This window comes from Nilaparvata lugens, chromosome 1 (genome assembly GCF_014356525.2).
Source record: "Nilaparvata lugens isolate BPH chromosome 1, ASM1435652v1, whole genome shotgun sequence".
Classification (NCBI taxonomy): domain Eukaryota; kingdom Metazoa; phylum Arthropoda; class Insecta; order Hemiptera; family Delphacidae; genus Nilaparvata; species Nilaparvata lugens.
In genome coordinates this window covers 44,604,961-44,632,074 of record NC_052504.1, presented here as the reverse complement: position 1 = coordinate 44,632,074, position 27,114 = coordinate 44,604,961, and the positions used below count along the sequence as shown (strand labels likewise).

The 27,114-nt window shown below is 32.9% G+C and overlaps 2 protein-coding genes and 1 long non-coding RNA gene across 7 annotated transcripts in view; 2 read left to right on the top strand and 1 right to left on the bottom strand.

The window, feature by feature from the left end:
* Nucleotides 1-552: 552 nt before the first annotated feature.
* LOC120352747 (putative nuclease HARBI1) lies at nucleotides 553-3,895 on the top strand. Of its 2 annotated transcripts, none has more exons than XR_005572086.1 (2): nucleotides 553-781; nucleotides 3,082-3,895. XR_005572086.1 is itself a non-coding variant. In XM_039434798.1 (2 exons), the coding sequence occupies exons 1-2, from the start codon at nucleotides 2,848-2,850 to the stop codon at nucleotides 3,418-3,420; spliced, it is 351 nt and encodes a 116-aa protein (XP_039290732.1). In that variant the 5' UTR covers nucleotides 2,573-2,847; the 3' UTR covers nucleotides 3,421-3,550. The 2 variants fall into 2 exon arrangements, 1 of the variants encoding a protein (XP_039290732.1); XM_039434798.1 differs by lacking the exon at nucleotides 553-781 and adding an exon at nucleotides 2,573-2,859 and having other exon boundaries at nucleotides 3,082-3,550.
* Nucleotides 3,896-5,273: 1,378 nt separating this feature from the next.
* LOC120352740 overlaps nucleotides 5,274-27,114 on the bottom strand; it is an 85,857-nt gene continuing 64,016 nt past the window's right edge. For 2 of the 4 annotated variants that reach the window (XM_039434758.1, XM_039434763.1), the window contains exons 2-5: nucleotides 8,072-8,259; nucleotides 7,714-7,862; nucleotides 7,310-7,412; nucleotides 5,274-5,793 (exon numbers count right to left, since the gene is read on the bottom strand). In XM_039434758.1, the coding sequence (XP_039290692.1) occupies nucleotides 5,739-5,793; nucleotides 7,310-7,412; nucleotides 7,714-7,862; nucleotides 8,072-8,259 (495 nt within the window). In that variant the 3' untranslated portion in view covers nucleotides 5,274-5,738. Of the gene's footprint in view, nucleotides 5,794-7,309; nucleotides 7,413-7,713; nucleotides 7,863-8,071; nucleotides 8,260-9,235; nucleotides 9,726-13,818; nucleotides 14,272-27,114 lie in introns of those variants that run through there. The other 2 variants (XM_039434770.1, XM_039434765.1) reach the window with 2 other exon arrangements.
* Nucleotides 21,977-22,395, top strand: LOC120352745. The gene is made up of 2 exons (XR_005572085.1): nucleotides 21,977-22,211; nucleotides 22,311-22,395. It is a non-coding gene; the product is annotated as an uncharacterized LOC120352745 (long non-coding RNA).

Here is a 27,114-nt window from a genome sequence, read left to right as displayed (position 1 = left end):
CTTTTCACTGTAATGTTTACAGTCAGGAACAAAGAAAATGTTCGTTTGCTTCAAACCATTTTCATTTGTCATCGAAATCAGACTGTATATACCGTATTTTCAAGTAAACATTTCTAATGTGAAACAGCAGACTAAAACTTCCAGCATATGCTGTGAAAGTAAACTTATATTGAAAACAAAATAATAATTAAAAATTTTATGTAAGAATTCATGTGGCACTTTAACTTTCTCTTCAACAAGGCTTACCATAGCAGCCTACATACATAGTAGGCCTAATATGCACTACTTCCTGAGACTTTCTGCTTTGGCTGTCCCAAAAAAATTTATTCGATCTGAATAAATACTGGAAATTGATGATTTGAATGTGTAGAACTTGAAAAAAATATTCTCAACTCTTAGAAATCCATTATTTCATTGATATACTCGTAAATGTAAGGTGATGTTTTAGTCCCATTTGAATAACATGTTCTCTCTCCTTAGCAACGGTTTGTTTAGAGACTAAGATGGCGTCGTAGCAACGGCTTACGTCACACTTACATCGCCCATAACAGTCTATTTTTTCTTCTCCTGCTCCAAGTTCGGTCCTATCCACTTTCCGAAGTCTTGTTTACAATTCTCGATTTCGTGCGAAGGTTGTCCAAATCAGCCTTATAGGAAATTCGAATGGGTCTGGTCTCTTCACTCTCTCTCATGAAAACTTTCCCATTTCTGGTCCATACGAATTTGTAGTTTCGATTCTTCGCAAATAATCTCGTTGTATAAAGTAGTTCCTTATAGAAAGGTGAGAGTGTATAGACTATAAATTGCATGCCTCATTGGTTGAGTTCAAAGCCACTGTTCAATTCCATCGGGGTTTTTTTACATTCAGTAAAAAACCTGATCACTGATAGTGGCTCTGAACGGGTTTTCATGATTATGACAGCTGATGTCTCTTCTGCTATTTATATTTTCTAAACAAAACTAAAACCCTAACCTATTTTATTGTAAAATCCAAGGACCATAAAGAGATATAGACCCACAATGCCTATGCCTTCCCAATGATAGCAGCTTCTCTTTGTCTCAGAAACAGAGTAACGGCCAGCAACAGTCACAGTTATCACATAGTTATTCAAAAGTACTCTTTGAGTATCTATAGTGCGGTCCACGTTATAATGGTAGTGTATGATTTGCAATGGTATTGCTATCCTTGTCCATCGTTCAACAAATTTATCAGGTTTCAAAGGTGAAAAGATAGGTTAGGAGGTTAGGATTTTGCTTTGAACCACATGTTTGTGAACATGTTCATGGAATGAACCACATGTTTATGTTTTGTTCTGAAGATGACAGAAGAATCAAATTGTACACAGTTTTGAGTCCAAAAAATTTATCTACTACAATTTTGAATTTATCAGATTGATCAATTTCCAAATACAAATCTAAACAAAACTCTTCCTTCATAATTGCAAAAAATATTGAAATTTTCACTTAAATCCACAAACTCGTGTAAACATCAAAACATATTGTAAATTAAATGAATATATATAATGTTATATTTAATAATGTTTTATTAGGATGGGTTAGGTATTTGCTTTAAAATTGCAATATGCTAGAAGGGTCTAGGGTCTAGGTAGAGTTATGTTTTTTGATGTTACAAAGGTAAAAGGATAGGTTAGGGGGCTAGGATTTTGCTTTGAAATATAAATTATTAAATGTGAAGGGGTTAGGGGTTAGTGGTTAGGTATTTTTGGATTATATTTAATAAAGTTCCATAAGGTTAGGTTGGGTTTTTGCTTTGAAATTGCAATATGCTAGATAGGGCTAGGGTCCAGGTAGAATTATGCTTTTTGATATTTGATAAAGATATTATAATCGAATGATGATTTATCATTGAATTCAATATAATAATCAATATATTATCATATCATTTAATAAAAGGAAGAGTACTTTTGAAAAATATAATTAATAAAATATAACAGTTGTTATTCAACTGATGTTAAAAAACACTATAACTAAGTCAGCATATTGTCATTTTAAAACAAAAACCGAACCCTCAACCTCCCATTTACATTTAAAACATCAATAAACATAACTATTTGAAAAACCTCTGATCCCTTCCAGCATATTGCAATTTCAAAGCAAAATCCTAACCTATCTTTCCACCTTTGAAATATCAAAAAGCATAATTCTACCTGGACCCTAGCTCTTTCTAGCATATTACAATTTCAAAGCAAAAACCTAACCTATATTAATAACACATTATTAAATATAACCTGAATAAAAACTAACCCCTAACTCTTTCACATTTGTTGAACGATAGACAAGGATAGCAACACCATTGCAAATCGTACACTACCATTATAACGTGGACCTCACTATAGATACTCAAAGAATACTTTTGAATAACTATGTTATAACTGTGACTGTTGCTGGCCGTTACTCTGTTTCTGAGACAAAGAGAAGCTGCTTTGGTATGTAATAATCTTATGGGTTGCCCCCTTAATGGCGGATTTTAATTCCAAGTACGACACTAGCGCTGCATGTGAGTCTATGCATCTTTAAGGTCTTTGGTAAAATCAATTAAAATGGAGAGCCATCAAGCCTGTGATCAAGTGATTGGAGTAGTTTTAAATGCTTTGAAAGATAATAATGTTAATAATATTTTAAATGTTATTCCCGCAGTATTGGAACTGGCTATGTCTTTGCAACAGCCGAATCTGTTTTTTAATATTGGAAGGAACAGACCTAGAAACGAAAATTATATTGTCAACGTATTGTAAATCATTCAGTCAACGGTTAAACTTAAAAATATAATCTTTTTTTAGATAAATCTCTCACTGGCCGGGTCTTATGACATCTTGAAGCTTTTTAATGTCTAAAGACGTATGTGAAGGTATCTTATTTATTTAAAGGCTGTATTTAACTTTTTCGGATGTGCTATTGCATTGATTTGTTTGTTAATAGTTACATATAATTTGAAAAAATATTAATAAGTAGTTTGAAATTCAGACATTTGTAAAACATAATTTAACTAGTAGATTTTTTCTGGCTTTGTTTAAGCATCTATGTTGTGTGTGTGATGCTCTCATACTGGGCCTTTTACAGGTATTTCAAGTAAGATCTCATGGATTTCCTGGAATAATTGGTGTCATGGATTCAACACACATCAAAATTAAACAGCCAGTAGATAATGCACATGATTATTACAATAGAAACAAATATCATTCAGTTAATTTGCTAGCTGTTTGTGATGAAAATTGTAAATTTATCAATGTTGCCACTGGCTTCCCCGGAAGACTACATGATGCAAGGGTATTTAGAGTCAGTGATCTAGGGCAAGCTCTTGCCAACGACCATTACCAACTGGTTTTCTTAGATGAACGCCACCTACTTGCCGATTGTGCCTACCCTTTGTTGCCGTACATTATGACTCTTATACTCTGAAAATTATCATCTGTTCGGTCAACAATAGAACATGCTTTTGGAAGATTGAAAGGTAAATTCAGGAGATTAAATTTATTAGAATTGACTACTCCACGCTTATTTACCACTACCATCATTGCAGCCTGTATCCTTCACAACATTGTTATACAAAATGATGGATTAAGTGATGACGAATATGAAAACTATGAAGATGAACAACCCAATGTCCTTGAACATCAACATGATAATATCCAGGCCAATTTAAAAAGAAATGCTATTGCTCAGGCATTACCTTAAGCATATAGTATTATATCCAGCCTACATTAATTCTCAAACTAACAACCAATGGAGATTCATTTAATTAGTATATTTCATATATTCATGATGAGATTGTCAAAGAAATTCTATTCATGTTTAAAAAGATAGAATATTATGTAAGGAAATAATAATAAATACCGTACATTTTCTCAGTGTTGAATTTCATTGAATAACTGTAATAATGAAAGGCACCTCTATTGTAATGGAGCGTTCACCATAATTTATAAAAAAATATAATTAGCTATTATTGAAAACTATCTTCTATTATTTGAAGTGCACTTTCATTTAATAACAGTATTAATACTTACTTGGAATAATACTGCTATTAAACAAGTTTGGCCACTAAATAATATAACGTAATTTTCTATATATTTGGAAAAGGGGACGATCCACCAGTTCCCAGATGGGAACATTGTAAGATTGAGAGTTGCAAAGCATTTGATGGTAAAGCAAAAATTTGCTTTAAATTTTCAATAAAACAATAGAAATTTATTTAAAAAATGAAGAAAAGCATTTTAATTAAGACGAAACTTTCATTTGAATCAAAGCTTGATATTATTTTGTATAATGATATTTTAAAGTGGATCAGAAGGTGTCATACGATGTATCTGGATTATTATCTTCTAAAACATGAATCAACTCCTCATTCAGTAGTTTATTCTTCAAGCTTTTAATGTCTATATTCACTCATTTATTTCCTGTGTTCCAGCTCCATTTGCACTATTTCTTAAACTAGTAGTTCTGTGAACTGTGAACCTCACACAGTATTCTCATCCACAAGTACCTGATTGAAACTATAGACCTTATGGAAATATAGCAATAGACTGGCTTCTCCACATAAACGACAAAAGCTGATAGCGACAACCAGAGACTGTTTTCCAGGTAGAGAAATTAGTCATGGACTCGCCCCGCCAAAACAAGACACTTCTTTTTCAGCACAAGAACGACAAAAGTAGCACCGCCAAAACAAGACTGATTTTCAGTGCTAGGATGGATGTGTCTGACTTTGACGGTGGTGTATCCTGACATCGCCCCTATGCCCTTATCCTGTTAAGTTTAGTGATGTTATCCCACACTTATACTTTTACTCGGAGATTCCCATTTCCGTAGTCTTTACAGGTCCATCGAAGTTATAATTTCCAACTATTAGAGATTAGACAGTCTATTCTCTGTAGCTCTTGGTGTAACATGAGTTCCTGCAAAGCTTATCAAGAAGCGACATACATCTAAACCGTGAAGGCATATAACAGTTTTTATTGATATCAGAATGGGACAGGAGGTTCGGCAGAAGTCATCATAGAAGTCAAAGGCTATTGTAGTATAGACAATACATTATACGGACAATAGGTTATACTATGACCGTCGTCGGTTTCAGTTGGAGAGAACAGCCTTTGAAGCAGGTATGAAGGAAGTTCATAATGAAATTTATGATTTTTTTTCTCTTGGAATTGTATTGCTTTATTACATTCTGCAGCAATATGAGTTAACATACTACACAGATACACGCTCAGCCTTCAGAATGGATTGGGGATTTTCAATGCTGATGAATAAAACTATGATTTATAAACAATATTTTATTACACTGAATATGAATAATCATCTCTTATATTACAAAGAAACACCAAGAAAATAACTAACTACCTACATAACTACTCTAATAATTTGCCCTATTATCGCCCTACAAACTGGACATGTTAGTGGTAACTGGATGGATATCTGTCACCTCCACGCTTCCGTCAGAGTTTGTTACTGAATAGTGGCATTCTTGTGCAATAAATGGATTGCAGCATGCCGTGCACATATTAGCATGGCCGCATGGACTGCACAGCCTAGTTACCTTGTAATCTAAGCACAAGACGCAGGCTGTGCAGCCCTCTCCAGCCAGCTCACTCTCTTCCACATGGGCCGCACCAACCGACCTTTCTAGTTCAACTTTCCGTCGAACTATCAGTTCCAATGGCATAAACGTTTCTGTTATCAATTGGGTTGGCTCCCATATATAATTTGAATATGGGCCCGCCTCAGTAGCAGTAGTTACAACAGCAGCAGTAGGTACTACAGTGACAGTAGCTCCAACTGGAACAAAGAAATTCAAATTATCAAATTGGAATATCTTCAAACTTTCAAGATTTATTTATAAAATAAATCTTGTTTGTATAATTTATTATGTAATAGCCGGTTCTTGAGCTATGATATCAGCTAGGGTAATAAAAATAAATATAAAAACCTTTTTTCTAATGTATGAATTCAGGGATACTTATTTTCATTTATAAAATGAGCTTAAATGAATAAACTTTAAACCCTTTTTTGAAACTAATAAAATTATAGATTAAAAATACAAATTATAACAACTAGTTTCAGTGATCCACACCATCTTCAGAAAGCTGTGCAAAGGCTGAAAATAAACTTTCTACTCGTGATATTTTTCAAAGTTTTTCAATTTGTATATCATTGAGCTATCAAAATGAAAAAGTTTTCTCAGAGAAACATTTTTTCCGATCATTACTTTTTGAGATATGAGCGCCTAAAGTTTAAATTTTTGTTACAGAACATTTCAAATTCAGTAAGAGATTAATCCATGAGATTTAGAAGATAGATTCTTCATAGTATTGTTGATCTAGTAAAATAGAAATTTTCTTAAAATATCCATTTTTAAAATAGTTATTCAATTCACTAAAAATAACTTTTTGTTGAGATGTCATGTCGAAAATTTCATGTTTTCTGCTCGAAATGTCTCAACATTGACGAAATAATCATTAATTAAAAAATAACTATAGGTCGAATAAAATTGATCTAGACACCAATAGAGAGGAGACATTCTCCCCGTTAATATGATATAAAGTTATTACGCATTATGACACCCCATGATTCTGAGAGAAGTGATATTCAAAAGAAAAACAAATCTTTGCGATCTTTCCAATTTTATCATAAAATTTAAATTTCCTTTTAATCCTACAACCCTGAAACTTTTTTTAGCACTACTCTAGGATATCGGGGATGATATTCTACATCCAATACTGATGTTTGATTGGGAATTTGAAAAAGTTGCAATTTTACACGATTTGGCAACACTGTAATTTCTCCGGATGTAGGGCCAAGTCTCAACTAGGTTGAGACTTAGTTTTAAGTAAATAAGACAAAATTAGTCTTATTTTGTACAAACTATAGTCAAATATATTTATGAACGTCATTTCCTTTGAATATGTTGAATATGTTTAAGTATGTTTAACTTATATCGGAAAAGTGTAAAATACCTGGGATGACATCAAGGCTGCTTAGCTCCGCATCCACATCCTCGACGTCCTGGGCGTTGTCACCACTCCAGTGGTATTACTATGGTTGTGATGCGGTGGGAAGCTGACGTTAGAAAAGAGGCCAAAGATATCCTCTCTTCCGCCAATTTTTGCTGCAATTTTTGAATGTTGGAATCCTGCAGGAGCCATTTATTTCCCTCAAAAATACAAAGTAGACTATTGAGAAGTTCTATCGGCATGCAATGAGGACTCCTCTCCAATAATGTAAGCCTATGAGAAATAATGGAAATATGAGTGTATCTCTTTCTCTAGTGGTGTATGAATGCTTTAAAACCTACCTTGAAAAGTTATCTTGGTAATGGAAGTCGAACTTGAGCACGTCTTTAAAGAGCTGGAAGACTGAGTAACTTTTGTCTCTTGTATACTGATCTGCAACCATCCCTAAAATCCAGTCCAAAAATTACTTCACAGCCCTTTGTAATCTGAAGATAAGGTCGACTGATACTTATTACTTATAATTGAAAGAAAGATCTATAACGACTCTATAGGGAATGATCTTGCCCTTGTGAGAAAAAGAAAAATTCACTCAGTATTAGAATCAAATTAAAACTAATTTTAGACAACTATTACAGGTCAACTGTAATAGTTCTATTTCATATCCCTATTATAAAAAATCAGAGTAATGAACAGCTAACTTATACAGAATAGGTGAGAGTTATTACTGATTACTTATTAAGCTCACCCCAAAAGTCCCAAGTATTCCCTTGAGTCTTGATGGTTCGATTAATGTTTCTGTTCAATGATTCCTGGCAGTTGTATGTCCTGCTCTTCTGGCCGTGCACGGAGAAAGCGTGAGGTGTCACTTTTGTGATCCATTCATCCTTAAAATATCTGCAACAAGAGAAGTGATTGAACAATCTGACCAGAAACCGATCCAAGTTTCATGAGGTAACTTTACATGAATGTATGAACTGATTGAGCGTTTCCATTCAGGCTTGTACAGAGTGGATTTGCTTGCCATTATATTGAAAAAAGTAAGATGGTCATGTTACACATGATACAGAATTTCACAACTGCTTCATCATGTGTACGGTACTTACTGTAATAGACGTTTTCCTTTTGTCTGGTAGGCTGGAGGGGTTGATTCCACAAGCTGCTCAATGACTTGAACAGCTTGAGGAATGACCTCATGCGGAAGAAGCGCAGTTGCCATCAATCTTTTGGCGACATTACAGCCGCATTCTTCGTTGTGCTTTAAACCTAGTTTCCGCGCATTTCTGTCTATCGCCTGGAAGGAAAATAATGAATCCTGTAATATTATATGGATATTGAACGTATGACTGACAATTACTTACATGACACTTTCAACCCTGAGGGACGTTTCGTGAGAATTTCAGAATAGTCAATCATTGAGAAGTAATTATCAATAGAAGTCAATCATCAGCTTGTCTCCAATATATGGCAGCGATCCAAGATCGTTTTTGTGAACTTGTGAATAGAGAATCTCATATACTCTCAACTCTCAAATTGAAATTAATCACAAAAGTAATGAAATTAATAATATTATAATAAAAAATATGATTATATTCATTACAATATACTTCAATTTATAAATCTTATACTCATATATGCATGAATCACTCGCCTCAAAATATAAAATTTCATTGATTCATTCAATGTATCAAATATCTAAGTCTTTTTTGAAACGAACATGTTTGATAATTGCATTATAAATATTAACTAATTGATAATAGAATCTGAACATAGCTTTATAAATTATCATTATTGAAATATACATTTATCAAGCATAAAAATACTTTTCATTGAGCTTACTATCTACTAGTTAGGCTACAGTTAATATTCATATTATATATATTTACAGGTACTGGTTACACTTGAATCATTACAAAAGAATATATCCAGTACGAACTTCAAATCATGCAATCATTAATTAGTATTGAAAATCAATTCAGAGGATACTATTTATTTGTTTGCATATTTATTGAATGAAAAAGACTAAGAAATTGTCAAAAAACCACTGATTTATTGATAATTAGAAAGACCGGTTTCGGTTATTACACCATTGACAAATCTCTGAGTTTATCAGAGATTGACAATAATGGTGTAATAACCGAATTGTCAATCTCTGATAAACTCAGAGATTTGTCAATGGTGTAATAACCGAAACCGGTCTTTCTAATTATCAATAAATCAGTGGTTTTTTGACAATTTCTTAGTCTTTTTCATTCAATATGAATAATTACCACAATATCAACTTCTCAACTACACAAAAAGCATATTTATTGAAATGGAGGAACATTCCAACAGTGGTTAATGGTGAATTACTGTGGTCCTTAGTTGACCTATTCAAAATAAATGAATGATTAGTGTTGTTCATTTCTTTCTTTCTCATTGTTAGTCTAGAGTTTAGGGTTGCAGCTGTCGCGTAATCATTTTTGTAGCATCATGATCGTTGGTTCGTAATTATTCATAATATCAACTATACAGCTAACTTCAATTAATTCTTTACAGTACAATTTGAAAAATTAATGAACGGTCTGAAGATGAAATGGAATTTGTATTCGATAATACAATATTTTTCTATATCTACTTAAATCGGCCAAGTTTAAACCGTTCATGATCGTTGGAAAAGGTTATCATGGATATAATTTTCACTAACACTCCACTGGAAAGATGAAAGTGAAAGTGCAGTTGAGAAAAGGAAAAGATATAATGGAGAAGTTGAACAAAAAAGTTAAGAAAAAATAGAATTAGAGGATGAAAAGAAAGGAAAAAACAGAAGAAAAAAAGAAAGAGATGGAAGAAGGAAGAGGAGTGTGATTCACTAAAATTCGTCAGTATTTCCTATAAGTTGGAGGATAGTTAAAATAAGATAGATAGATAGTTAAGATAAATTACATAAGAAAGTTGGTGGTGAAGGGAAGTTGTAAGAGATGTGTGAAAAAAGGTAGATGAAGAGTTGATCATATCTATTTCGAATGCTATTGTATTTCTTTGAATAAGAATAATAATACTATTATTAACAATAATAATAATAATTATTTTTTTTTATTCAGATTTCTCTCACATTACATGAATGATAAGTTTCACAAATTGAATTAATCATTATACATATATCATCTTATATCTATCATACATGAAGTGAGAATCTATTAAAATTTTCTTATTATATTTTTGTGGCTGCCCCATGAAGCTAATTTTAGCTTATATTGAGGCATTGTACATACTCAGAGATATTTTTCAAAGATTTGAATTTATGGATGGAAATGTTTTAGGAAATACAAATTTGTAGATGTGTTTATTTCGTGGTAATAATGTAAGAGTGATATTTTTATCTATTGAATTGTGGAGTAGTAATTTTTAATTTCTATTTTCACTTGTCTGTAAGTGTCTAGATGTTGTAGATGATTCGGTAGACTATTGAGAATGGATGGTATAAAATATTCTGGTACAGCTTTTCCTATTTCAGTGAAGTATTCTGGTGTTCTATATTGTGTGTGTCTGGTGTTGTATCTGTTTTCATTGGTACGTCGATAAGCATTTTCAAAATAGTATTTCAGCAGTATTATATAATTGTACAGGTTTCTGAATGAGAGCAGTTTTAAAGTGTTTGTATCCACTCCTTGGAAAAATATTCTTTTGATTCTGTTGATTAGCTGACTTACTGGGTTCAATATATAATTGGGTGCATGTCCAAAGACAGTTATACCATATCGTATTTGAGATTCAACCAAGCTGAAGTAGACTGTTCGTTTTGCTTTCAGAGGCAGTAATTCTCTCATTTGGTAACACCTATGTGCTATGTACCTCAGTTTTTTTGCTAGTATCTGGGAATGGGTGTGCCACTTCATGTTTGAGTCAAAATTCAGTCCAAGATATTTTACTGTATCTGAGTGTTTAATTTTCTTACAGTTGCATGGATTGAAAGTGGTGAAGCATTTATAGCTATGACTTTTAACTCTATTGTTTGGGTCAAGGATGTTTATACTCATTTTTGGGTTTTTAAATACTATTGTTTTTGTCTTTGTACTGTTTATATGTATATAGTTGTTGTGGAAGTATTTTGTTATTGTGTTCAAATCTTTTTGTAAATTTTCAGCTGCAGTTGTTAAACTTTTACTTGCAAATAGCATAATGGTATCATCCGCATAGTTGTATACTTCTCCCTTGAAGTTGCAGTTTTTAAGATCACTTATATATAAGTTGAAGAGTAGTGGTGATAGAGGGGAACCCTGAATGACTCCAAATGTTTGAGATTTTGGTTTACTAATATTGTTTCCAATTTTCACTATTGTTTCTCTGTCACTGAAATAATTCTTCAATAACTCTAGATCCATTCCCAATACTCCCATCTTGCTCAACTTCTCTATCAGTATTTCATGCTGGATAGTATCAAATGCCTTGCTCAGATCCAGTAGTACTGCAAGGGTTGTTACTCTTTTATCTATATTCTTATTTATTTTGTATGATACTTTTTCTAGCAGTTGTGTTGTAGATTTGCCGGGTACAAAGCCATATTGGTTTTCATTCAGCAGATTGTTTTGTGTTGAATAGTTGAGTAGGTCTGCGTGCATAATAAACTCCAGTATTTTCATTATAATGGAGATCGCACCTATGGGTCTATAGTTTTGTATATCTTTTTTCTGTCCATTTTTATAGATAGGTTTGAGGATCGTTGTCTTCATTTTTGATGGAATTTTTCCTGTTTTTATTATGGTGTTGTATAAGTGTAGTAGGATTTCTTTCAAGTTTTCAAAGTGATCTTTTATATGTTTTGGTTTAATATTGTCTGTGCCGGGTGATGCTGTTGTATTCAGTTTTTTTTTTTACTATTCTTTGTAATTTATCCATGTTTATTGTTTTGACTATTGCTGTGTATGGTTCAGTTGTATGGTTTCATCAGTTTCTGAAATTGATACATCAAGGATATCTGTTGATATGTTTTTATTCATTTCTTCTATTTTATTTTTGAAGTGTTCATTAAAGTCTTCACATAATTTTTCAAGTTCTTCTCCTTCTCTGACTTTAATGTTCCCGACTATTGTTGACTGTATTGATTTTTGCTTTACATTTAGAATTTCATTAACAGTATTCCATGTCTTTTTAGCATCGCCTATGTAGTTGTTTATTCTATTGTAATAATAATAATAATAATAATAATAATAATAATAATAATAATACAGAACGGTGGCTCTGTTTCAAATCAATGATTCATCAAATTGGCTATTATAAAGGGAAAACTCGTGTGAGAGAGAGCTGAGAGAGTGAAACGTGTGAGAGAGAGTGAAACGTGTTAGTGAGAATGAGAGAGAGAGAGAGATATATTGTTTTATTCGCTGCTTTTATTAAAACCTCTCGCATTAAAAAAATATTCTGCAGCTATGATAAAATTATTGCCGGCGTTGAATTATAATTACATGTCTTATGAAAAAATATCACCGACAAGATCAAATTTATAGAGTAGAGAATTGTTCCAGAAACGCTTAACAAGCTTGAAAATACTGGAATATAATAAAGTTGACAAAAATAGAAATTTTCTAAAAATATCAAAACCTAATCGGTGTCTGGGAAAGATTGTGGTATCTGAAAAGATTTTGATTGATTACTGAATGTTCAGAAGAGAAATTATATATGTTTGTCAGTTTTTAGCTAAGTCATTCAATATTTCATTTTATCGATAGTGTAGTGAGATTTTCTTGGAAAAAAATCTTGTGTGGCGCACTCACACAACTTTCCTTGCCGTTGTGAAAATTGATCACCTGATGCTAGTGTTCCCGCGCATCTCAAGTCTACTATTCAAAGATTTGAGCCAGCTGGTGACAGGGCAATAACGCTGGAGACACACGAGGTCTGCTATCTCTTCATAGTGAATCATTTAATAGAATCAACAGTTGCCAACAGTTTGAATTGGATTCTCGAATTTCGAGCTTATTTTGAATTTTAGGTGAAAATGTTACTTAACATTAATTGTAGAGATTCTCGTGCTCAATCTATTCCACTCGAGATTTTTTGTTTACATTGTATCTGAAGCCTTATAATTGAGAATCTAAAATCAAACTTTGCATAGATGGGGCGGAGCTCCTGGAATTTTTATAGATATGGGACTTGTCGCAGTTGATAGAGCTTATCGATGACCATTCCAGGTATAACTTTAATAAAAATCGTTGGAGCCGTTTTCGAGAAAATCGCGAAAAACCCTGTTTTTGACAACATTTTCGCCATTTCAGCCGCCATCTTGAATTGCATTCGATCGAAATTGTTCGTGTCGGATCCTTATATTGTAAGGACCTTACGTTCCAAATTTCAAGCCATTCCGTTAATTGGGAGATGAGATATCGTGTACACAGACGCACATACACTCATACACACACACACATACATACCAATACCCAAAAACCACTTTTTTGGACTCAGGGGACCTTGAAACGTATAGAAATTTAGAAATTGGGGTACCTTAATTTTTTTCGGAAAGCAATACTTTCCTTACCTATGGTAATAGGGCAAGGAAAGTAAAATTCGTAGGTAATTTCACGATCTACAGCTCAAAAACTGGTGCGCCGATAGATCGATTCAAATTTCCCACTTCGACTAGCATTCCTGGCACTATTCGCAATTGGCCAAACTTTTGCGCCAAGGCACATGATTCGTCGACCTTGAAGGCAAGTCGGCGGGCTATTATATTACACTCTTATTCACTCCATTAATTACTGAATAAGACAGAATGATTATCAATTAAAATTTTCTTATTATTAGTAAATTTGGAAGATTACAAATTGAGAGTGTTTATCTGAACTTATTATGTTGTATCCTATTACATAATACTCACAATTTCTGTTCAGAGAAGTACACTCTTCCTTCTTTCTTTTTTTCTTCCGTTTCTTTTTATTTTCTCATAATCCTTCTTTTTCTGATTCTTGTTCCCTCCTTTCTTGTTCTTCTTGCCTTTGGTTTTTCGGTGTCATCTCCTCTCCTCCTCATGTCTCTTCTTCTGTTTCCTGCCTTCTTATCTTGTTCTCCTCTTCTAACTTTATTTCCCCCCGTACATGCTAGCTTGGTATTCTTCTGTATTAGTTTCATGCTTTGTTACATTACCTCTTTTTGTATAACAGGCTTAATATGTTTCACTACCTCTTATCAATTTTTCCATCCCCATTCAATTCACTTTTTCTATGTATCTATTTACTATTTGTCCCAATCCCTTTTCGTCTGATTCCTTTCTCCTTCACCATGAATATGTTTTCTTCTCTCTTTTCCATTTTCAATAATAACATGAAAATTTCAATAATAACATTATTTTTATTATTATTTTTATTATTTTCAATAATAACATGACGTAAAAAAAATTTACTTTCTCAAAATTTTACTTTCTCAAGTATAAAGTGGTGAATGAGAACAAAGAGATTTTAGCTAGACCGTGTCAGCATTACAGCATTAAGCATTCCGAGAATCTGGCTCTCACACGCGCATGTACCGTATGTTTACATTGTAGATCTTCTCGACTTATGGAGTACAGTAAACAGTTCATTTTTATTGCTGATACAGATGTAGCGAATAGCAAGAAATTACAATGATCATAGGCGTCGACTACTAGTGGCTGTCAGGGCTTCATCCCCACCCATACCATCAATCTTTAATTTTCTACTAAAAAAAGATTTTTCAAAAAATTAATAGTGATAAGTGGTGATGGGGCTGACAATTTGGGGAGGAGGCTTTATAATAAATAAATAAATAAATAAATAAAGCCTTTATTTAGTCTCCAGACAACGTTTTTCAATACATCATTAGAAAAAACAATTTACAATTTATTACAAACCATTCATCTTCAGTTTTCAATATACTAGAGAAATTCTTCTTTTTTTATATAAATACATATATAAATCTTCAAATGAAATAGAGTCCGTACAGTCGTACAAATTTAGTTTTTACTCCTGTTATACAGGAGTATTTTTTTTCCTTCCTCGAGCAAAATGAAAAATGATAGTTTATGAAATTTAATGAAATCGAAAGAATAATATAATATAAAGAAGAATATAATAAAACAATAATTTCCTCTTCCAATACATAAATTTGATAATTTCTCTGGAAACTAGGCCCACTAGCGGGCATAGGCCTCCCCCAGGTTTTTGAATCTTTTTCAGCGACGTTTTCTTACAAGCCCAGGTCTGTGCTCCATATATAAGTGCTGGCATTATACATGATTTTATCACTTTGGCCTTTGTTGAAATATTGTGCTCTTTATTTTTCATAATACACTTCAAAGCCCAATACTTCTTCCATGCTATGTTGCATCTTCTCTTCACTTCATTTTGTTCCCTCGTTGCAAATGAGAAGCTTTGACCCAGATAAACCACTTCGTTTGTCAGACTCAACATTCTACCCCCAATCTGTATTTCACAGTTTTCTCTGTTGGACATTATGAAGGTTTTATCCGGATTGATGATGAGTCCAGCCTGTTCACTGGCGCTTGCGAGATCCTCCAACATACCCTGCAGCTCTCGACTTGACTTGGCAATAACCACGATATCGTCAGCGAAGCGAAGATGATTTAGATTTTCTCCATTGATATTGATGCCGAATCTCTCCCATTTTAATAATTTGAAAACCTCTTGAAGAGCTGCGTTGAACAGTATCGGTGATGCCGGGTCGCCTTGCCTCACTCCTCTTTCTAGCTTGAAATAATTGCCTGGTTTTTCAAGAATTACCCTTGCAGTACTGTTTTCATAATAGTGCTCCAGTATATTCATATAAATCTCTGGAACACCTTGATTTCGAAGGGCTGTGAACAAGAATGCATGGCTTATACTATCGAATGCTTTTCGGTAATCAACAAATGCCAAATATAGACCAATTTGATACTCCGAACATTTTTCAATGAGTTGATTGACGACTTGGATATTATCAAGTGTTGAAAATCCTTTTCGGAAACCAGCTTGCTCGACAGGTTGTTGTGTTTCAAGTATCGGCTGGATGCGGTTTGTCAACAATCTCATAAACAATTTTCCTATGGATGACGTGATGCTGATTGGACGGAAGTTATTGATGTCATAGATGTCTCCTTTTTTATATAGAAGTATCATATCGGCTGATTTCCACTGATGAGGGATCTGCTGTTCTTTCAATACTCTATTGAATATGTTCACTAATAAGGCTATTATCACGGGAGCAAGAGTTTGAATTATTTCGTTTGTGATTTTATCGTTACCAGCCATTTTGTTTCTTTTTAGTGATTTAATGCAATCCATTACTTCCTGCACTTGGAAATCTGGTATAGTATCTGTGATGGACGCAGCGTTTGAGATTTCGAAAGTCGCATTCCCAGTACATTTGAATAACTCTTTGTAGAATTGTGTCGCTTTTCCAATTATACCTTGTCTTCTTCTATCTATTTTTCCATGTATATCTTTCAACCCTGTGTTCCATTGAAGACCGTACGATAAATTTTATTTCATTTGTTTAATTGAGCTAGTTGACTCTAAGGCTTCTGATATGATTCGATCTTCATGAATTTTTAGGTCATTTCGGATATGGAATCTCGCTAATTTGCATAGAAGGTTATACTCAATTTTTCCTCTACAGTTTTTGGATTTTTCCTCTTCATAGCTTCTCTCGAACAAATTATATTTTTCGTGCTCTGAGAAATTTTTGTTGGTCTCGTCGATGCTGATTGTTTGAAAGAACTCACAACCAGAGATTCCATCAAATTGTATGATTCCTGCAGTGTCAGGTGCGATTCATTTTCAATTATATGTCGTACATTTGCCGCTAATTCATGTGTCTCTGTTTCATTAAGTGCCAGCATTTTAACAACATTTTTATTCCATGTACGCCTCGGTCTCAATGAATTCCATTCTTTAGACAGTATGATAGTTATCAGTCTGTGGTCTGTGAAGAATTTAATTTTTCCGGTGACGTCGAACTGTTCCACGAGGCCTCTATACGCTGTCAAAACATAATCAATTTCACTTTTTGTTTGCTGATTCGGAGAGATCCATGTCCACTTTCTTCCTCTTCTTTTTTTGAAAAATGAATTAATCACCTTCAACCCTTGTTGAAAACAGAAATCAACTAGCATTTGGCCTGACTCGTTTCTCCTTCCATATCCATATTTACCTACGACATTCGCCTCGTTTTCTTCCTGAAATCCAACTTGTGCATTGAAATCTCCTAGTATTATCGTAGAGTTTTTCCAATTATTGCTTTTATCTTGAGACAAGATCGTAGAAAGAGTCTCGTAGAAAAGTTCTCATTCAATCACATCTGATTCAGCTGTAGGGGCGTAAACTTGATAAATATTCAACGTTCTACAGATTCCAACTCTCAGTCTCAACACTGCAATTCTTTCTGAGAAACCCTTGAGTTCGATTATTTTTTCTTTTTAATGTTTCTTTATTAAAAATCCAACTCCTTTTTGTCCTTGTGTCTCGCCAAAGTGGTAGAAAATGAATTCGCTTTTTCTGTATATATTTTTTTCAGAATTTCTCCTTACCTCTGCTAAACCAAGAATGTCTATATTTGTTTCTTGTAATGCTTCTTCTAATTCACACAGTCTGTCTTCCGTACGAAGAGTTCTTACATTTAGTGTTCCTATCACTAATCCTGGGGGGTTACGGTCACAATTCCCTTCGGTGACCAACCTTTCTGGGGAAATTTTATTTCTTGAATTCCTTGCTTTTAATATCATCCCGTTTTTGTTGGTTGGCAGCCCAGTTTCCATTAAACGCTATTCATTCATATCCAAGTTCTTATCCCTACTTTTCATCTGGAAATAGTTGTCTATAGGACCCTTTTTCTCTACGCTGCTACTTTCCTTTCCTGTCTTTTCGGGTATTCTTTCCTTCTGTTTCTCATCTGATGCCCTCATTTGTTTTGCCTGGCTTTCCTCACTCGTTGGAGAAACACTTAACTCTCTTTTTTTATTTCCTTTCTTATATTCCATCACGACTAATTTATTGTACTTGATTACGGCATATTTACCTTCTTTTCTGGCTGTTACTAGATCGTTTCTAAGGCTCTTCCTAATTTGTTGAACGTCCTCAGGATAGTCTTCAGAGACAGAAATATTAGATCCTTTCAATTTCTTACTATTCTTCAAAACTTCCGTTTTTTTCGACAGCGTTGTCAGCGCCAGAACAATTGGTCTGGCTGTATTATCTTCGTTTTTTCCTATTCTTCTGACAAAGTCCACCTCCCAGTTTTCAATTCTTACATCGAGTTTTCCTCTTATTAGTTCAATAACCAAACTTTTTAGATCGCTCGTATTATCATTCTTCAGCCCGTGTATAACTATGTTCCTCTCCCTGACCTTTTTTTCCAATCGACTTATCTTCTCCTTCTGCTCTTTAAGTGTTTCGTTGATATTGAGTAGTTGTTCCTTCATAACATCTGCAACCCTGTCTGTAATGACACTCACCTTCTCATCAAATTCGGTTTTAAGCTCTTGCTTTAAATCTGCTTTGAATCTATCAAGCATACTGACGAGGTCTTTAGACTCCATTTATTGTCCTTCTTTGTACTTACAATGCTATACAGTTGAATATTTTCCTTTTCTATTCAAAGTTACTCCATTCTTTAAACACTCTTTGCTGTATGTAAAATTCGGAATATCTGTAAACAAGCTGTCGATAGTCACGATAAAGAGCTTAGCCGTTCAACAAGAAGAAAATAACAATGAAGATATAATAAAATAAATGCTGGTTCCTCCTGAATTCTTGAGATAAGATAATATCGTATGTAAAAAATTTACTTTCTCAAAATTTTACTTTCTCAAGTATAAAGTGGTGAATGAGAACAAAGAGATTTTAGCTAGACCGTGTCAGCATTAAGCCTTCCGAGAATCTGGCTCTCACACGCGCATGTACCGTATGTTTACATTGTAGATCTTCTCGACTTATGGAGTACAGTAAACAGTTCATTTTTATTGCTGATACAGATGTAGTGAATAGCGAGAAATTACAATGATCATAGGCGTCGACTACTAGTGGCTGTCAGGGCTTCATCCCCACCCATACCATCAATCTTTAATTTTCTACTAAAAAAAAGATTTTTCAAAAAATTAATAGTGATAAGTGGTGATGGGGCTGACAATTTGGGGAGGAGGCTTTATAACTTTACCTCAATATATTTACGTTGTAAAGTGGTAAATTGTAAATCCTTTATAGATGAAACAGTGTTCTTGATGTTTATAAGAGCGGTTGCTAAAGTCCCTAATTTGCGAATAAATTCGCAAATAGTTAAGGCCGTCCGGCTCGCAAAATTGCTGGGTTCAAACCGCAGCTCTAGCTCAGTGGTAGATACATGAATTTTCCAAATATAATTAATCACCACAAGGTTCAATGACTGGTGATTAATAATTCTTACCGCTGCTTCTGTGAAGTTCTTGAAGAATACCAAGAAGGAAATCAAAAAGATAGCTGATGACTGATTATCAGTAACCATGTATCCAATTGAGGATAATAAAGACCAACTATGGTTTTTTCTAGTTGATTCTTAAAACGCTCGCCATGAATACAGGTATCCACCAATTTATCCTTCTGAAATTCCTTAGAACTTACAATGCCAGTTCTTGAAGCTCTCCAGATCCTTATATGAAATAACTGGAACCTTATTACTATAATTATCAATGAGTTTTTTCTGGCGGACTAGTATGACTATCATCAAAGGATGATAAGTACTGAATGCTCTTAATAAGATCAATATTAATTGATTCACTAATTTTATATGCTGCAGAATATTTTTCTTGGTACTGAGACAGCCCAAACTGTATATCACAAGATGAATTAGGATAAAATAAACTTCTATGATTTTTGTATGCTGACATAAAACACAAAATATATTCCCATAAAACAATATATATATATATAAAATATTCTTATATCTATAACTTTCTTTAAATGAATTCTTTAACGGTTTAACAATTATCACAAGGTTTAATAGCATTCAAATTTGTGAGCTTTAAAAATTATAAATTTGTATTTAATACTGATACATGGACTTCAAGTCAATTCAGAATTCTACAATTTAAAACCTGTTCGGTCTATAGATTTAATAGGACATGCTTTGATCAATTAGCAAATAATAATCATTAAAATTAATATTTAAAAAAAAAAAAAAATCTCAGGGTTTTTAATGAGTCCGTGCCATGCATGGAAGTAAGCTTCCTACATAAATCAAATAAAATTCATAAAGCGTTCTTATAAACTATATGATAGCACTCAACACATTGCGAATTCTTCTTTGACTGATTTTATTTATATAGCGCTTTGATTAATTTCCCAACTCTAATAAAAAAAGGTCTTTATAAAATGAGCTCGTTTGAACAAACACTCACAGTGATGATGTTCTTGGAGGTCTTGTAGAATAAATAAATTATTTCCAATAATTAATTATGCAGGTCCTTTTTGTCTCAGCTGGGCTCGCGTGTGGTCCAGATTTCTTATAGATTTCTTTCCGTATTAAAGATATATTTATGGGAATTGATTACAATTAAAAACTCTTCAACAACACTGAGTTCACAGATAATTAAACATTAATTACAAATAGTTCACATTTAAAAGAGGGATTGGCTTGATAATTTTAAAATTTAACAAGAAGGAAGACCCTAATCTCCATGTGCATCCTTTCAGAACGAGATCACAAGCCAGAAGAGAAGTGGTTTCCAGAAAAATTTTATCTCTTCCTTGAACGATTTGTAAGCCTCTTTCTGATTGGCTTTTAATTTAGCAAAACTCAATACAATTGGTTACTTCAGATTCAGGGTTTCGTCAACTTTATTATAGAAAAATAAATAAAAAGTTTTTATATAAATATATGGAGTGATTGTCTTAAACTATTCTAATAAATAAATTGTGATATACGATGCTATCATGCAACATATATTTAATTTTTTATACGAGTTTTGTATACTCTTGATTTTTGTGCTTTTTTAGATTGTAATAAATATTTATGCGGCAATAATAGTTGTCCCTATTTATTTACATAAACCTTCCTTAGTATATATAATATATCTTTTGTGAGTAGACTTTATAATTCAACTTATACTGGTTGAACGAACGATCAGCTGATTCATTAGGTGTTGATTCAAATAACTATCGTTTTGTCCTAGATCGATTGATTCATTTAAAAGTGTAAATAAACAATTCTAACCTCAAATGTACATGCAAACTTTTTTTTTTTATGATCTGCCAATAATAAATAAGCTTCTTTATAATTTTTAATTCTGCCAAATGGATCCTCATTATTGTTGAATTACAATTATGCATGTTTTTTCTTATCGCTTTAGATAATACGATTACTCTTTATCACTAACAACATTCGATTTTACTTGAGTGGTTCTTTGACTAGGTTATCTTTCCTTTCCATTTTATAATTCTATTAAAGTTCAATAGTTAATTTCAAAAATATTTTGTGGTGCTAAAATACCACGTGACATAATGCACCCTCTGGTTTCTGATACAAAATGACAATTTGAGAATATTATATAGTTTTTTATGATCCTGTTGTTTTTGGATCAGAAATCATACAAGTTACAAAGCCTGTTAATAGATCTAATGAGAATTGTGTCTCCTAAAAGTTCAACAATAAATATAATAACAAATGAATTCAATTCGAATATATACGCCTTACATTGGCTAACCTCCTACTACATACATTACATAAATATAAATCATCTCCTCCTCTATACACAACATAAACATCTTTTTCGATTAGCGCTTCCGCCCTCAGCTGGAAGTAAATTTGAACGTTGGTGCAAAAACATTGCCAACCTAACAACACTATAATTCTCCGGCTTGTAAATATAAAATTTCCTTTTTCTTGATATCGAATAGTGTCTTGTACATTTGATTTCTCTTTCTTAATTAATTTGGGCTTTATGTTTACATAATGAGTGAATTTAATAGCTAATCTTTGGTGATTTACGGACAAGAACTTTTTAGTCATTAACACATGAAACTTTGGCTTAACATTCTTTGGTGGTAACAATGCGGTTTTATCATTTGGCAGATAATTTTATTTATTTTCTCCCTTTGAATTACACACTGATAAAGTACTTTTTACAATATGTTTACATATAATTCACATTCTATGACACTCGAATTTTTGGGGTAGGCAATCTTGGTGATTCATTAGGCATAGGCTACTTGGGTTCTGACAGTGAACAAACAATTTTGTTGGCTTTTATATTACTCAACTGTTGCCATTTTGCTGCCTTTGATTCCTATGGTAAGCTGGCTTTTAATTTGGATAATATTTATTCTATTGGTTTGTGGGTGATGATGGTGTTGCAGATGGCTTCTAAATTTTCTATTTCTTTGTTTTTAGGCATTGGTGTTGCTGGTCGAAGTGGGTACTTGTCTGCTGAATAATTGTGTTGTTTGGCGTTTGTTAGGCACGTACTCATTGAAAGGTAAGACAAGTGACAGTTCAATCATAATATTATTATTTACTTCCTTATCTTTTAGTGTCTCGATAATATAGCTTGAGATTATAAGCATTGGATTTGATTCTGTGAATAATCTGGCGGTTTTGACGACCGGTTCTCCATCAACTCTCTTATCTTTGATAGCCTAGAGTATTTACTTTGTCTATCCTGAACTTTTCTGGGTTTCAAATTAGTTTTGTAAATTTTAGAATTGATTTTCTCAACATAAGATATGCCCTCATTCCTTATTACATTAATAATATTTTCTTTAATTGACAACATAGTCATACCAAAAATTATAAAAATTCATCAATAGCGTTTGTTATATGTTTCCAAACAATATTTCAAAATATAGAATATCAATATTACTTTTGATTTAGCTTTATAATTTAAAGAAAAATATCTCAACAGAAAGTTTAATATGTAAAGAATAGTTTTTTTTTTTTTTTTTTTTTTTTTTTTTGAAATTGCACATAAATTTAATAGATAGAAAAATTCAATTTTTATTGCATAAAAAAATTTAGTATGTTGAATAAAAAAATTATTATTATTTTTTTTTTTTTTTTTTTTTTTTTTAAATGAATTGATGAATTGTTACATTTAATTTTCACATAAAATTTCAATAAATCAAAAAATGTTCATTTCTTTCACTATTGACGCGGTTGATTTTATTGATGCACATTTTGGAAAACAGTCCGTTAAGGCACTCAGTATGATTTTCAGTTAAGTGTGACTCCAATGTGATGACGTTAAGTGTTGGGCTGATCTGGATGCACGTAGTGTTGGGCTGATACTTGTAGTCGACTGATGCATATCAAACTCGATACAGGTGACATCTCAGTTAGCATTGCTTCATGTTTGTAGTAGACGGCTGCATTCCAAACTTGATACCGGTGACATCTCAGTTAGCATTGCTTCATGTTGTAGTAGACGGCTGCATTCCAATTCAATACAGAGTCACATAAATTTTGTATCATATTTGTAATTATACAATGTACATTTCAGGCTTGAAATGACAATGTAATTCGTTTTTTGGAAAAGAGATAGACGCTGCATACAGGATTAATTTAGGTGAGGATTAATTTAGGTAAGGTTTGGTTTTTTGATATTTTCAGCTTTCAAGGTTTAGAGTTCTGCATACAGGAATAATTTAGGAGAGGATTTTTTGAATCAATTCTTTCATGATACTGTGACTGTTCTTCTGAATTCAAAGTTGTGAATGTGAACATGGATGGCAATTACCTCCAGGTAATGCAGTAGTGTTGAAGTTTGAGATACAGAGTCAGCAATAAGCATTGGCATTGCTATTTGCGTATGCTTTGGTGTCGGCTTTGGCATCGGCGTTGATATTGGCATTGGCGCAGGCATTGGCATTAGCATTGGCGCAGATTTTGGCATTGGCATAGCTATTGGCATTGGCACAGGCATCGGCGTTGATTTTGGTGTTGGCATCAGCATTGGCGCAGGCATTGGCGTAGCTATTGGCATTGGTGCAGCATTGGCGCAGATTTTGGCATTGGCGCAGGCATTGACGTAGCTATTGGCATTGGCGCAGGCATTGATATCAGCACAGGCATCGGCGTTGATTTTGTTGTTGGCATCAGCATTGGCGCAGGCATTGGCGTAGCTATTGGCATTGGTGCAGCATTGGCGCAGATTTTGGCATTGGGCAGGCATTGGCGTAGCTATTGGCATTGGCGCAGCATTGATATCAGCACAGGCATCGGCATAGATTTTGGCATTTTGGCGTAGTTATTAGTGTTGATTTTGTTGTAGGTATTAGTGTAGGCATCAGCATTGGCACAGATTTTGGCATCTGCATTGGTGCAGATATTGGCTTCGGCGCAGGCATCGGCATAGATATTCGCGTTGGCATCAGCACAGGCATCGGCGTAGATTTTGGCGTAGTTATTGGTGTTGACATTGGCGTATTTATTGGTGTAGGCCGCAGCATAGATATTGGCGTAGTTATGTCACACTAGTTTGAAAATCACCCAAATGTTCTTAACACTCTTCATGGCGTTCACTTGTTACTGATTTCGAGATTCACATGATAACTATTTCAATGTTAATGTCTGTGCTGTACCTGTTGTCTTAAAATGCTTATAAACTAAGAAGAAAAACTTGATTAGGCTATCCATACAATCTAATACACATGAAAATTATTTTAAGTATTTATAAAATTGAAATTTGTTAACATCTTATTATACAGTCAGCAATACATAAATTGTGAAATATGGACATATCAATGATAATTTAAAAAAAAATCATTCATCAAAATAGAAATATAATTTCATAACACCCTGTATCATTATCAAAATTGTAAAAAACAAACATCAGATTATCACAACAAAAAAAATAATTTCAATATATATTTCAATAATTTCAGACAATTGGTCTTCTATTCACAATCATTTCATAATATATCTGCATTTCATTATCATTTAGTATAACATTTCATTTATAGCATGTTCATTTCACATTTATGATTTATCATTCAGGTTTCAAAATTATTTAGTTTTAATTTTGTTCAAAATTGTATAAAAAGCAAATTATTTAATATTATAATCATCGTTTGTTGGATACTATAGTTTATTTCGACTCTTCAATGTTCTAAACACAAACTACATTTCATGACAAAACTTTACTATCAATCATTAAACAAGAAACCATTCAAAACATCAATAATATTTTGCTTCAAAGGCAAACAATATTCATAAGTAATCATCTTTTTGCATCTATGGCAATCAACATTATAATCAACACAAAAAATATTATCTCATTACTGCCTCTCTAAGTCATAACCTCTGTTATTCCTTCTTTAGGCAATAATGGGTTTCCATCTCAAAAAACAATCACATACCAGCAAAATTCTAATCAACAACCCCACTAAAAATTCTACATACACTCCAGCATCCATTTCAAACGATAATCAATCATATCAAAATTTATAGAACAAACAGTTTTAAAATTTGAAAAAAAAATATCAATTACAAAACACTTTAGAAAAATTTTAGCCTTTAACTCATTTCAATTGATAATATAACACAACATTTTAAATTAACCAATATTTTTTAAAATAATTTAAAATTTAAAGACTGTATAATAAGTATAAACATTTCAAGATTATGATACAAAGATGATCAAGATGAAATACTGGGTAAATAATTCCCTAAAACAATACAAACAAGAGAAAAAGAAAACTGGGTAAATAAATTCCTAAAACAATACAAAGAAGAGAAAGATTAATTAGAGCCTATCCTACATGTCAGTACTGAACTTTCATGAGGAAGTATATTTAATAAAATATACTACTATGGAATTTTGTAAATTCCAAGTATGACTCTAATTTGTTATAATTGTGAGCTATCACTCCCACAAAAACAACTGGTGAAGGAAAAAAAATGTTGACTATTGTGACTGGGTGGAAAGTTCCTAGATGTCTGTAAGGCAATGTGATAGCAGACTCTAGTATCGGACCACAAAAACAAAAGTATGCAAAAGGTTTTACAAACATTTGTTGTTGCAGTCATAAGGTTTTTATATCGCAAACAAGTAGGTCAGATAATCGAGTCCAGCCGTATGTGGTTCACGCCCACACCTCTAAAAAAAATCACACCTACTTGTCTACCAAAAATCCAAAGTATTGGACAGCAAAGAAAAAATAAAATGCAAAATGGGTTAAAAGCCCAGAAGAAAACTATAACCTAATTACATATGGCTTATGGCACAATATGCAATGAAAGATGAGAACATGGGACATAATTGCTCTGAAAAACCTAATTACCTAATATGATACCTGAAAAAAATAGACATGATTAAAATATGTAATACATGATGAAAAAATATACCGCAAGCAAACAATTATTTACACAGCAATGGATAGATTTTAGAAAAGTTAAGTTTTATCAACAATTTAAAGATTAGGAAAATAAGCTACTATTTCAACTTCCAAAATTATTTCAGAAAAAATACAAATTTAAATGACTATGGACAAGATTGGTTAAGATATGTATCATAGAAGAATTTTACTGAACATTACACAAAGACAGGAAAGAATTGAAATTTGAAAAGATCAAGGGCCAAGAAAAATAGGCTATAGGAAAGAAAAAAGACACAATTATGGACTCTTACCATACACTGTGTAGCGATTATGCTATTCTGAATCCCGGCATAACACAGGATTCCTAATCATTGTGTGTTGGGGAATACCCTTTCATCATGTGATTCACTGTCATCATCTTGTAAATAAGCAACTTGAAACAACCTTTGAATACTAATACATCAATGGAAACTTTGCGTTTTGTTTTCTTCAATAGCATGATTTTATTCATGGGTTCATTTATTTCAACCAAGCAGTTTTGCCTACAAAAGTTCGTCATGGTCACTTGAGAGTGCATAGCATACATCTTTTCAATTCTCAGTTGAAAGTTGAACTCATCAACTTGACTCAAAGCAACATTCATTTTGTTGACATTATTCCTAACCTCCACAGAAACCTGTCTCATGTAATCATTCATTTTATTTATAGTTTTCCTAACCTTCAATGTAGTAATCTGATCCATAGAAACATTCGATTTGTTTACTGTTTTCTTAACCTTCAATGTAGCAATAGTACTTTCTTGATAGTTGACTTTCAATGAAGACAACTCCCTACCTACTTCTTTACTCAATTCTACTATCTCACTATGGTTGACTTTTTCA